General features: G+C 45.2%; 1 protein-coding gene across 1 annotated transcript in view; it reads right to left on the reverse strand.

Moving 5' to 3' along the window:
- Positions 1 to 12,379, reverse strand: part of MINPP1 (multiple inositol-polyphosphate phosphatase 1) — a 46,268-nt gene extending 33,889 nt beyond the window's left edge. The window contains exons 1-3 of the mRNA XM_072803718.1: positions 11,685 to 12,379; positions 8,433 to 8,630; positions 3,670 to 3,767 (exon numbers count right to left, since the gene is read on the reverse strand). Coding sequence (XP_072659819.1) covers positions 3,670 to 3,767; positions 8,433 to 8,630; positions 11,685 to 12,345 — 957 coding nt within the window. The 5' untranslated portion in view covers positions 12,346 to 12,379. The remainder of the gene's footprint in view (positions 1 to 3,669; positions 3,768 to 8,432; positions 8,631 to 11,684) is intronic.
- Between the last annotated feature and the right edge of the window lie 719 nt (positions 12,380 to 13,098).

Genomic DNA, 13,098 nt, shown 5'->3' on the forward strand with positions numbered 1-13,098 from the left:
CATTCTCTCTAAAATAAATATATCTTTCAAAAAAAAAATGGTGAGATAAATCTACTAAACTCTATAAGTAAATCTGAAAACCTGAAATTTTTTTTTTTTTTTTTTTTTTTTGAGGGAGAAAAAGAGAGTGAGCGTGAGAGACAGCGTGCAACTGGATGGGGGCAGAGGGAGAGAGAAAGAGAATCTAATCTTAAGCAGGCTCCACATCCAGCTCAGAGCTCACAATCCTGAGATCAAGACCTGAGTGGAAATCAAGTCAGACTTTTAACCCACTGAGTCACCCAGGTACTTCAAACCTGAATGATTTTTATAAGAAAATATTAAATACCAAAACTGAATCCAGAAGAGACAGAAAATCAAGATATACTCATTACAGTATAAAATATATACAAAGTTGCAAAATACTATCCAGCATAAAAGTACTAGTTCATGTGTCATTTCTTTTCTAAAAGTTGACTGCCATCAACTTTCTCCTTTATGTATCCCTATACCTTATTCATATCTCTTATAGCCATCCCACTGTCTTACTGCGGGTTATCTGTGTCTTTCACTCCCTAGAAGACAATGCCTATGTTATGTTAGAATCTTTAGTTCCAACCAAGTGCCTAGCACCAAGCAGGCCCCAAACAAAATTTGCTTAATGAAGGCACATATGGTCCAGCATTTCACAAGGTTTTGGGTATCTAATAATCTTTGGGATTCTCAGAATTTCATAAATGTCTATTCATTTTCAATTTTTTAAAAATATCCTGATTAGCAATTTCAAACATGTGAAAAATAGTGAACAGTAATGTAATGAATCCCTGTGTACCCATCATCCAACTTCAATAATAATCAATATTTGGCCAATCCCATTTTAGTTATCCTCCACTATCACCACTGGATTATTTTAAAGCAAATCCCAGACATTTTGTTTCATCTGTAAATTTTTCAGTATATAAACCTATTTCACAGTGTAAAGTTCTACGCATAATTTATTTTCTGTCAAATCTTTAAAAAAGAAAATCACAGAAAACAAATAAATCAAAAGAGAACTTCGTATTTTTAAATAAAAATTATTTGCTCTCTGTATATATAAAGAAAGCTCTTATTCAATTAATTTAATAAACATGTATTTCAAATTTTCAGATCATAAGAAGTTCTTTATTTACAAAGGAAAAAAAGTATCTCCACAATGGAGAAATCTGCCAGGTATCCCTTTAATCAAATGATCACACAAGTCATCATCAATAATGTGACAAAAAAAACATGCACTGGAGGACATATCACTTACAGAGCATTCTTATCAAAAATGCTGAAACCTTAATCTAATCAAAAGTTGAAAATCAAACACAAAGGCATTCTGGCAGAAAAAAAGGGCAGGGGGAGTGGTGCTGGACGTCTGCAAAAGGCAATGTATAAAAGAGAAAAGAAAGGCTGGGGTACTTTTCTAGATTAAAGGAAACTAAAAAGACATGTGACAAGTAAATACAATGAGTGATCCTTCAATAGACCTTGAATTTAAAGGGAAAAAAAAACCTCTAAATAAGACAAATGTGAAAGCTTCAGTAGTGGCTATATACTAGACAATTACTGTACTATTACATATATATATAATTATATTTTATCTATGTAGCAGAATGTTATTTTTTAGATACAAGGGTGAAGTGCTTTCATGTCTGCAAAGAAAAAAGATTACATACATGAGGTAGACAGAATAAATGGCCCCCCAAATGTCTACATCCTTATCTCTAGAACCTATGAATATGTTCTCTTTCATGACAAAAGGGAATTTGCCAGTGTGATTAAGGATAGTAAGATGAGGGATCCCTGGGTGGCGCAGCGGTTTGGCGCCTGCCTTTGGCCCAGGGCGCGATCCTGGAGACCCGGGATCGAATCCCACATCAGGCTTCTGGTGCATGGAGCCTGCTTCTCCCTCTGCCTATGTCTCTGCCTCGCTCTCTCTCTCTCTCTCTCTCTCTGTGACTATCATAAACAAATAAAAATTAAAAAAAAAAAAAAAGTAATACATGTTCATTAAAAAAAAAAAAAAAAGGATAGTAAGATGAGAAAAATTATTCTGGGTTACTTAGATGTGCTAATGTAACCAAAAAGATCCTTATAAGAAGGAGTTAGGAAGGACGGTCAGAGTAGGAGCTATAACCATAGAAGCAGAGGTCAGAGTGATTTAAAAAAAAGAGGACGAGCAAAGGGAAGTCGGCTTGGATGTGAGGGGTGAGTCCTCAGCACAAGGAAAGCAGCTTGCGCTTGAATCAGAAGCTGTCGGTACTTGCAAGAGACCACCTGGCCAGAGCTGCTCCGAACAGCGGGGCAGAGAGCGGAGGTCAGGGGAGCACGGGCCAGACATTCCACCAACGGCAGGAACCTGGGCAAACGAAGTTGTTGTTCTGCTAAGACGTGAATTTCCCTTGCCAGCACGCATCAGCAAGGTACTCTACCAACTTTTTTCCCCTAGAGTAATCTGGGTGGGGAGACAAGGGAGGTGAGTAATTTGACCCATGTGGATGGTGACCCCAAGTTTCAGTCTACACCTATACTGGCATAATTACTAATTCTGTGGTCAGGAGGTTTCTAAGTGATGGGCTGGGGCAGTCAGAGGGGAGCAGCAGACAGAGGAAATACCATGCACCGTTACCCCTGGGGCTCAGTGACTGAGAGCGGTTGTCCACTGAGGGTCCTGTCCTCTTCTTCCAGCTTACCTGCTGAGTCCCATTCCCACCTGAGCACAGGAACACACAAAACCACCTTTGGTCAAACCACCTGGTTGTGGTCACTTTGGTCTTTGAGCAACGAAATAAAGCACTTGTTTACCCTCAAATAGTACATTAGCCCTCGGCCTGCAAGCCTGACTGTATCTGGCAAACAGGAAGTACACTTCTTTTAAGAACTTGATGTTAAGTTTTGAAGTTAATCATTGATTTTCATGTGGAATACTGACCGTTTCATACGTATGCAAGAGATGACTGAAGTTTCAAAAGTCCACATTCCTGAATGCTCCCTACAGACACCAGGATTCTATTCAATGCTGCTATCCTCGGTGCTCAGGAAGACAATGGACGCTCCCCGACCCTACCTCTCTGGCTCCCCACATCCCGGAAATGACCAGAATTTGCCTGCCTTAAGGTCATCTGAGGCCGGTCTGGCCTTCTCTGTCTAGACTCTAAAAGAAGTAATATGACTGAAGAGGGAAAAAAGGAAATATGAGGCAGGCAGACAAACTGTAGAGGAATAGAACACGGGGCTCAGTTTATCACAAAAACTATTTAAAAAAAACAAGTTAGGTATCTGAGAAACCATTCATCCTCTCTGAGCTCTGGCTTCCTATAAAAAGAAGAATTTGGATTTTAAGAGCTCTACAATCCTTTCCAGCAATACAATCTAATGGGGAAAATAGGGTTTTGACTGGGTGGACCTAGAAATCAAATCGCCATGGAAAAATGTTTTCCAGAATTTTCTGAACCCAAACTATTTAGAAGCACCCCATCTGACCGCATCTCAACAATTTACCCCTATGCAAGGAGAGTTACACGTTAGTCAAAGACAGTCCATGTTCTCTGCTCTGGTTATTTTTTTAAAAAACTGCTTCAAATAACAACAACAAAAATCATGCCAAAAAAAAAAAAAAAACCCACAAAAAACCACCAAAGAAACTGCAATAGTAATACTTACCTTTGCGTCATCTATGTCAAAAACATCACACCAAGGAGATTTAACACCTTTAATTGCCAGGTCAAATGAACAGGTGAAAAAAGCTACCTGAATTAAATCTGGGGGGGAAAAGAGAAAGGTAAAGTTTGTGAGTCACTGTTCTCTGTAATCCTCCAAAGGCTAAATACCCACAGAATGCCACGTGCAGCACAGTCCAAGGACCCAGGCAGGCTGAGCACCGAGAAAAGATGATTCCGCTTTTTCCTAACCAAAGAATGAAGACTCTGTGTATACAGCCTGAACAGGAGGATCTAGGACGGCCAGGAAGAAACCATGCGGAGGCACAGATTTCAGTCCAATGAAACTAAGTTAACTGGTAACTACCATTGTTCTGGTTTCAAAAGTAATGTGTTTGTTAAGAGCACGGTTGCCTACCAAACCCAACGAAAAGTTCAACCGAAGAACTCGCTAAACGCAACCTGAATTTCTCCCTTTTGGAGGGCTGGAGGAGGGAAGAGAAAGGTGGGGAAGCTTTCAGTCCCCATCTCGAAAATGAGCAGTAACCAACAGCTCTCTCAACCACACAGCACTTCGTGTTCTAACTGTGCGGAAGGAGTAGAGAGGGGACACAGGAACGCGAGAAGACTGCAGCCGGTGGCAGGGGCAGAGTCAAGCTGGGACAGGAAGACGGAGAAACCAAGGGTCAAGAGGGAGAGAAACAAAGAGGGAAAAACCCCACTGGGGAAAGCACGTGCTAACAGCATCCGTTTTTCAAACTTGTTGCTCAGCCAGGCAGCAGATTTCAGAAGTTCCCTGGGATTTTCACACTGCGAATGAGCTGATTATAGTGCTTTTAGCTACCGCGGGTTTGCAGAGACGGGCGGGGCCCCAGGAGCCTGGGCTAGGGGAGCTGGCGGGGCAGTGGCGCACGGCCGGCCGCGCTCTCTGGCCAGAGGCAAGCTGCGGACAGAACTGTCGAGGTCGCTGCGGGGCTGCCTCCTGTGCTTTGCTTTCTCCTTAACGTCAGTGTCTTGCCTCGTTCCCAAGGAACCAGGCTTGAGTTTAAAGAACTCCCCTAAGCAGTATATAGTACAACAGGAATACTTGAGGATACAAGTAAAAGCCATTTAAAAACTTAGTTCGTATAAACAAAAGGGTGGATAATCCTAATACCTAATAGGATATAGTGACTTCCAAGCCCCATGGATGTATGTTTGCGAAAGAACCTGACTCATTCACACGCCAAGTTCTAGTTCTGAAACTATGAACGCCAATCCTAATGGTCTATTCTTTAACTGGATGGGAGCTGACAGAAAAATTTCACCAAAAACACGTAAGGACTACAGGCGATGAGACCTAACTCTGCCACTAATCATCCTGAGCAACTGACTCCAGCCTCTCGGGTCTCAATCCTCCCATCTACAAAATAGGAAGGACAGACGGTCTCTCATGAGGAGTTACCGCCCTGACCCGTCTATTATGATCATGCTGACTTTCTGGGCAGTTTTTTAGAACCTCTGGTTATTTTAGTTATTTCAGAGATTTAAGTGTAAAAAAACTAAAATAAAATAAAGGAGGACATGGGAAAATATAAAAATCTTGGGTAAGAGGATTCCTAGGCAGAATACAGCATTGAACAGCCACGATGATGACAGACGTGGCCATATAAACACGCAACGGGTACAATCAACAGCACCATAAACAGACTTAAAAAGTGAGCAACAAATTAAGAGAAAACTGTTAGCAACATACAATAAGCAAAGGATTTATACTTTGTCAAGCAAAATTAAAGGTTATATAATTAATATAACACATAAAGAGTCCCTAAGAACAGTATGAAAAACATAAAAATAATCTAAGAAATGGACAAGATAAGAAGGAGGCAAACCGAAGAAGGAATGCAAGTAGCTAGCACACATAGGGAGACATGCTTATCTTCACAAGTAACCAAAGAAATGCAAACAAAAGCTGGATATCATTTTTCATTAATCAAATTGGCAAAAATCAAAACGACTAACAATCACTGTTGGATAAGAGAAGGGGAAAACAGGCATTCTCACATATTGTTTATATTAATTCCTACACTTTCAGAGAAGAATTTGGAAGGACATGTCAAAGTGTAAAATATTCATTGTCCTTAGCCCAATAATTCCATCCACAGTTATTCACCTTATAAATTCTTGAGATCAAAAATCAAGACTATAAAAATGTTCACTGAACCATCATTTGAAAGGGTGAAAATCTAAGAAAAACCTCAGTAGGAAAATGATTTGCTACAAAAAAATTTGCATTGTTTTAGCTCCAACCCCCCTACCAGTAAAATCCGATGGGTTCAGTACATTTTTAACTATCATTGACTTAGAAACAGAATCACATATCCTATGAAATCACATAGATTTCAAAAGAACGAGACAGAGCTACGTAAGACAGATATACTACCGAGTAAAAATGAGTTATAGAAAATACATACATCGTCATCCCTCCACATTAAAAAAAAAAGTACTTAAATAGCTACAATAGTTTTGAGAAATTCCTCCGCCAGGCATTGTCCTAACACTTTGCATGAATTAATCTCATATAATCCTTGCAATAATCCTAAAAGAAAGGTACTATTCCTATACCCATTTTACAGAAAAAAACAAAACACTATGGCCTATGGATAGTACTGAACTTGTAAAGACCACAGAGTTAGTAGTACAACAGTGTCAAGATTCAAACACAAACAGTCCAATTGCAGAACATTATTATAACCACGATGCTTATTTTGCCTCCAAAAAGAAGCCACTCTCAGCTACCCCATCAGTGACTAAAAATTATGTCTTAAAAAATTTTCAACATCTAACCAGTCACTAACCAAATAATAGCCAGATACTAATATAGCTATATAATGGAATTCTGTAAATAAAGTTTAAAATGTAGCACTAGAATCACACACATTAAATAAAAAAATAAAAAGCTGAATTAAAATCAAATTTCAGACTGATATCATAGTTTGACATCTTTCATAAAAGTTTTAAAACCTGCAAAATAACCTAATTATGTGTAGAAACATAAATATTAAAGGTGGCATGGGATGACTTAAATGCCCAATTCATGACAACGGCTACTTGCTGGGAAGAAAAGATGAGGAATAAGTCCCAGAGAGGGACCAAGGGACTTCAACTCATTTAAACCAACTAACTGCTGCATGTGAAAATTTGATAAAACTGAGTTATGGGTATATCAACATTCATTATCAGCTTTTATTATTATCTACAGGCTTAAATTACTTCACATTAAAATAAATAACTTTTTAAAAAGATTTTATTTTTAAGTCATCTCCACACCCAATGTGGACTCACAACCCTGATATCAAGAACCACAGGCCTTACCAAATGAGCAGCCAGGTGACCCTAAAATAAACAGTTTTTAAAGCTTTATTGGTAAAAAATAAAATAAAAATAAAAATAATAAAATAAAGCTCTGTAGGTGATCACAATGTTTAGCCATTTTGGGGAAAGAAAAAAATTCAATTTTATTTACTTTTTTTTAAAGATTTTTATATTTATTTATTCATGAGAGACACACACAGAGAGAGGCAGAGACATAGGCAGAGGGAGAAGCAGGCTCCATGCAGGGAGCCCGATGTGGGACTGAATCCAGGGACCCCAGGATCACACCCAGAGCCAAAGACAGATGCTCAACTGCTGAGCCACCCAGACGTCCTCAATTTTAGATGCTAGTCCAGGTATCTTCACTTTTTTGATGTTTATAAAGCATTCAAAATCCATGATTCTAGTCTATTGTTTTCCCTACATCTCCTACTTCTAGACTTTTGGAAATTTACTCTCAATATAAGAAATCCAAAATTTGTATGTATGTTTGTCAACATTTGCTGTACAAATTATAAATTCTTAGAAATCAGAGAAAAATCTCATTTTTTCTTTCTCTCTTTTTTTTTTAAGATTTTATTTATTTATTCATGAGAGATACACAGAGAAAGAGAGAGAGAGAGGCAGAGACCCAGGCAGAGGGAGAAGCAGGCTCCATGCAGGGAGCCCGACATGGTACTTGATCCCGGGACCCAGGATTGGGCCCTGGGCTGCAGGCGGCGCTAAACCGCTGTACCACCAGGGCTGCCCTCATTATTTTTTCTTAATTTCCTATTGGTAGGTGAGCATATGACCTGGCTTTTCCACCTGATATCCCAGCATAATTATTAACAATGCCCCCTTTCACTCTCCAGTGTATGGGGTTGATTGACAAATTGCAACAGGTAGCCCGTCCATCGCAATACCTTTTGACAGACACAAATGCTAATTTTTTTTAGTATCTCTAGGCTTAAAAGCCTCAAATAAATGTAATACACTACTTTGCTTTTCACTTTCTAATACCCCATCTCAAAACATTAACAGGTTCACATTTCTGATCAGCTTCAAAGCTAAAGAATTTTATGTAATTTCCCACTTTTATCATTTTATGGGGTAATAATTCAAAAAAATGTCTTTTATATAAATAATGCTTAGAGTTGAAGATTTATATACCTCTCCCCTCAAAAAAAATTTCATGATATATATAGAAGGAATCTTGTACCTTAATTTACATAAAGCTCAAAGAATATGAATCTAAAAACAGTAAGCATGAGATACACAATTTTCTCAACTGAGAACATACTCTTTTCTTAACATAAAATCAACTGTGAACCTTTAAAAAGAATTATTTTATACTTCCATATTTTTTCTCCAGAGTTCAAGAACCATTTAAATTATCTCAAAGTTCAAATGAAAAACAAATGCACACATTACCTGCATTTAAACTGTGGACTGGCACTTGCAAAGTAGCAGCAACCTTTTTTAAAATGTTCTGCATTTCTGGTCCAGTTTTGAAAGCTTCTACATGATAAAGAGCCGTAGCATTCTTTTCCACTTCAGTTAAAAACTTCTCACAATGATCAAAGAACCTCATTAGTTTATCATTAATTCTTGGAGGTCCACATTCCATGTCTGAAAAAGAACAATATTTTGTTTATATATACATATATATGAACAGATATATATACATATATTATATATACCATCAATACAATTGATAATTTCAGATTACTGAAAATTTTGCTTCAAGTGTGAAAAGGAACACAAAATCTGTTTATTGGTGTGTCTGAAATACGCACACGCTGATCACAAAAGACAGGGCAAAGCTATTCCCCATTTGTAATGACTAATTCATGGGTTTATATCCTAGAAAAAAACTAAAGAAACAGAGAATCGGAGATAATATGTTACTGCTACACTACACAGTGAAAAAAAAAAGGTGGTTGAAATAGTTTCTTAAGGCAAAAATAATTAGCATGAAAATCCTAAGAAGTGCAGAAATGTGTTGTAAGTACTGTTTCTGCCATGTAGCAAAGCTCCTCATTACACCGTGAAAGACTAATTCAGCAGATCAAATGTTTTTCTACTCTAAGCAAAGTCTACACAGTGTGTTTTATTTTCTCTTTAACTTTTCCAATGCTGTGTTACTTTACAAAAGACTCTGCTTTGGACAAAAACTACTGACAACAGCACAAACACATGGACGCTTCAGGTCTCCTGTATTTGGTGCTGGTTGGTGCTTCTGTTTTTGATTTATAACTAAAGCTCCCAGACACTTTCTATTTAGAATTACTAAGTCCTATTATTTCCCCAACTTGGCAGCAAATATATGTATTATAAAAGTATCCGCAATCATGCCTCAACTACCAGGGGGCCTTTTTAAGTTTCTTCAGTCATGTTCAAAACTCATCGGTTCCAATCATTTCTCTGATAATTTACCACGAAAAGAACACCAAGAACACTACTTCTATATACAAAATGAGAAAACCAAGTCAGTTACACCATTTTGCTTTGGATGTAGGGGTGAAAAAACACATTTATATTTACGTATGTGTCTCCATTTCAGGATCTCCTGAAACGGAGAACTCTGCCCACGGTCACTGCCAACTGGATTATAGTTTATAAAACACCTTGACTTGGAAAATAAGGGACTTTTATCATTTCTCTGTGGCCTCAAAAAACAATTTCCCAGGTGGATCTGGATTTTTCATCCTTGCTGTGAACTCATTACTGCTGCTCTTCAAACAGAAACAAAGGTACTGTCCTGAGTTGCTGGAAGAATACAAAATCTAATTCAATGGCCTCCCTTGAAAGCCAGGGGTGCACAAGAGGCAAAACGACAGTTTATAGATAATAAAGTAGCCAGGCAAAGGGCTCAACCTCTATGACCTCATCCCAGGAGGGCCAGTAGCCCCTTTCTGGCCTACACTATACATACTGTACTATAATGAAATGCATTTTGCTTTGAACGGTCACGTAACTTAACTCGCGGGAGATTTTCACTTCTATTAATCACTACAAAGCACAACAAGTGACTAAACAGAAGTCAGCCAAGAGAATGACCCACGTAGCAGGAACGTGACACACATTCAGCAGAAAGGCCTCCTGGAGCAGCTACACCGGGTACGTGAGGATGCTACGGGACAAAGGACAACCCAGGCTACTTCTAATTCACTCTTCACTTGGGTTTAAGGCTCAACAATGTCTCACTCCATCTCTGATCTTAGAAATGGGCAACAAAATAGTAACACTTGCTCTTCTCTCTGGAACAAACATGTTACATTTTTTTTTTAATTTATTTATGATAGTCACACAGAGAGAGAGAGAGAGAGAGAGAGAGGCAGAGACACAGGCAGAGGGAGAAGCAGGCTCCATGCACCAGGAGCCCGACGTGGGATTCGATCCCGGGTCTCCAGGATCGCGCCCTGGGCCAAAGGCAGGCGCCAAACCGCTGCGCCACCCAGGGATCCCAACATGTTACATGTTTTTATCCTTATTCCTGAATTACAGGAGAACAGAAGCTGTAGTTAAGGGTTGGGTCCATCCCAAGCCATAGGAAATTGGGAGGATCATCCAGTGTTTCTGTGGCTCAATCCCCTCTGCTGGGCAGGGAGAAAACATGACCAACGTCAGAGGGCTTTGGCAAGGATTTAGGGAAACAAATGTTAGGCATGCCTGGCGCAAAGCCACATAGCGGGCGTTAAGTGTCTGTTAGTGTTAGGATCCGTGGCTAGGACACATTTTCTGTGCGGTGGGGAGGGCGCACCATGGGGTGGGGGGAGGACATGGATTCCAGGCTGACTCTGCTCCTCAAAGTAACCAGGGACAGTCAAGAGGGTATACTCTTGGGCTGTTTCTCCACCTGTGGCACACGAGCCCCCCCCCCCCCACTAGATGATCTCTCCCATTCTGCAAAAGTAACGGAATAAATTAAAGTCGTGTGACCGTGAGCCACAGCTACGGGGGAGGGGAAGGGGGGGGGTAAGTTCACAGCACACACAACAGCAACACAGAGGGAAAACAGCCCAGCAGTGGAGAAAGCTTGGGAGCAGCTTCCTAAAACAGGATGTGGCTCCAGAACCAACATGTTATTTAAAAAAAAAAAAAAAAAATGTTGGTAAGTGAAAAAAACCCAAACAGCATGAGAAGCAAAGCCTGCAGAAGAAGAGTCCTGGAAGCAGCTGCCAGGGCGGAAGGAAAGGCAGGGCTGGCGCCTGCCTGGGATGGAGAGGCGACCACCGCGCGGCGGCTCCCGCCCCATCCTGCCCCAGAGCACACCTGGGTTAGGGCCGAGCGCGCCCCAGAGCGGCCTGGAGCACACCTGGGTTAGGGCCGAGCGCGCACCCCCGGGGCACACCTGGGGCAGGGAAGAGCGCGCACCCCCGGGCACACCTGGGGCAGGGAAGAGCGCGCACCCCCGGGGCACACCTGGGGCAGGGAAGAGCGCGCACCCCCGGGGCACACCTGGGGCAGGGAAGAGCGCGCACCCCCGGGGCACACCTGGGTTAGGGCCGAGCGCGCACCCCCGGGGCACACCTGGGGCAGGGAAGAGCGCGCATCCCCGGGGCACACCTGGGGCAGGGAAGAGCGCGCACCCCCGGGGCACACCTGGGTTAGGGCCGAGCGCGCACCCCCGGGGGGCTCGGGGCAGGGCGGGGGCGCCGAGGCCCCGGCGTCAGGCGTCACCTGCGACGTCGGGCGGCGGCAGGCCGGGGTGCAGGTGCTGCCACAGCCCCTGCAGGAAGGCGGCGCCGCTGTCCACGCAGCGGTGCTTGGAGCTGGTGACCAGCTGCAGGCGGCCGTAGTTCTCGCGGCTGAAGAGAGCGGGGAAGAGGGCGGCCAGGCGCAGCGCCAGCCGCCGCATGTCCTGCCGGCCCTTGTCCACCAGCTGCCCGTCCATCCAGTCCGCGTACCACAGCGGCCAGTCGGCCAGCGCGGCGCCCAGGTCCCGGCCGCCCGCCGAGCCCGCGCCCCCGCCCGCGCCCCCGCCCGCGCCCCCGCCCGCGCCCCGCCGGGCCTGCAGCAGCCCGTGCAGCTGCCGCAGCCTGCGGATCTGCTTGGCCGTCGGGTAGCGGGTGCCGTGGCGGATGAGCGCCACCAGCTGCACCGGGGTGCAGGCGTCCTGCAGCAGCTCGGGGTCCCTCCGCGGCGCCTCGGGGTCCCGCAGCAGCCCGGGGTTGGCATCCTCGTAGCGCGTCTTGGTGCCGAAGTAGGGGCTGAGCGCCGAGGCCGCGGGGTCGTCGGGCTCCAGGAGGGAGCAGCGCGACAGCGACGACAGCAGCGCCACCGCCAGGGCCGCGACCGGCGCCACGGACACCGGGGGCAGGCGCGGGCGGCCGCGGAGCATGGTGCGGCGCGGCCCGCGGAGGGCGACGGGCGGGCGGCCCGGGCGCGACTTCCGGCTCCGGCGGGCGGGGGCGGGCCCGAGGGCGCTTCCGGCCTGCGCGCGAGCCCCCAGGAGGCGCTGCGCCGCGCGTGCGCTCTGGCGGGGCGGGGCGGGCCTCGGGGCGCTCCGGGCAGCGGAGGCGGAGGTGCCGCTGGCGTCCCCTCTGCCGCCCGCGTGGGCGCGGGGCTGACTCCGCCAAGCCGCGCCGGCTGTTGGGGATGCTCCGGGGCCCGGACCCGCCCCCCCCCACCCGTGCACCCGGCGGGGCTGAACCCCGCCGCCCGCGGAGCCCCAGAGGCCGCGTTCTCGGCGTGGGCGGCCGGGCCCCGCGCCCCGCTCGCAGTTTGCGGAAAGGCCGAGCCCGCGCCCGCTCGCGGTTTGCGGAGAGGCCGAGCCCGCGCCCGCTCCCGGTTTGCGGAGAGGCCGAGCCCGCGCCCGCTCGCGGTTTGCGGAGAGGCCGAGCCCGCGCCCGCTCCCGGTTTGCGGAGAGGCCGAGCCCGCGCCCCGCTCGCGGTTTGCGGAGAGGCCGAGCCCGCACCCCGCTCGCAGGAAGTGCGCATCCGCCGGGCCCTGCCCTCCTCCAGGGAAGCCCGTTCCGCGCCCCGTCGGTCCCTGGAGCACGGGCGAGCGCCTGGCCCTGCAGGGAGCCGCACACCGTGCGCGGCGGAGCACGAGCTGATCTGCTGCAGGGAGCGCTCGTGCCCTTAGCGCCCC

This window comes from Canis lupus, chromosome 27, assembly GCF_048164855.1.
Source record: "Canis lupus baileyi chromosome 27, mCanLup2.hap1, whole genome shotgun sequence".
Lineage (NCBI taxonomy): Eukaryota > Metazoa > Chordata > Mammalia > Carnivora > Canidae > Canis > Canis lupus.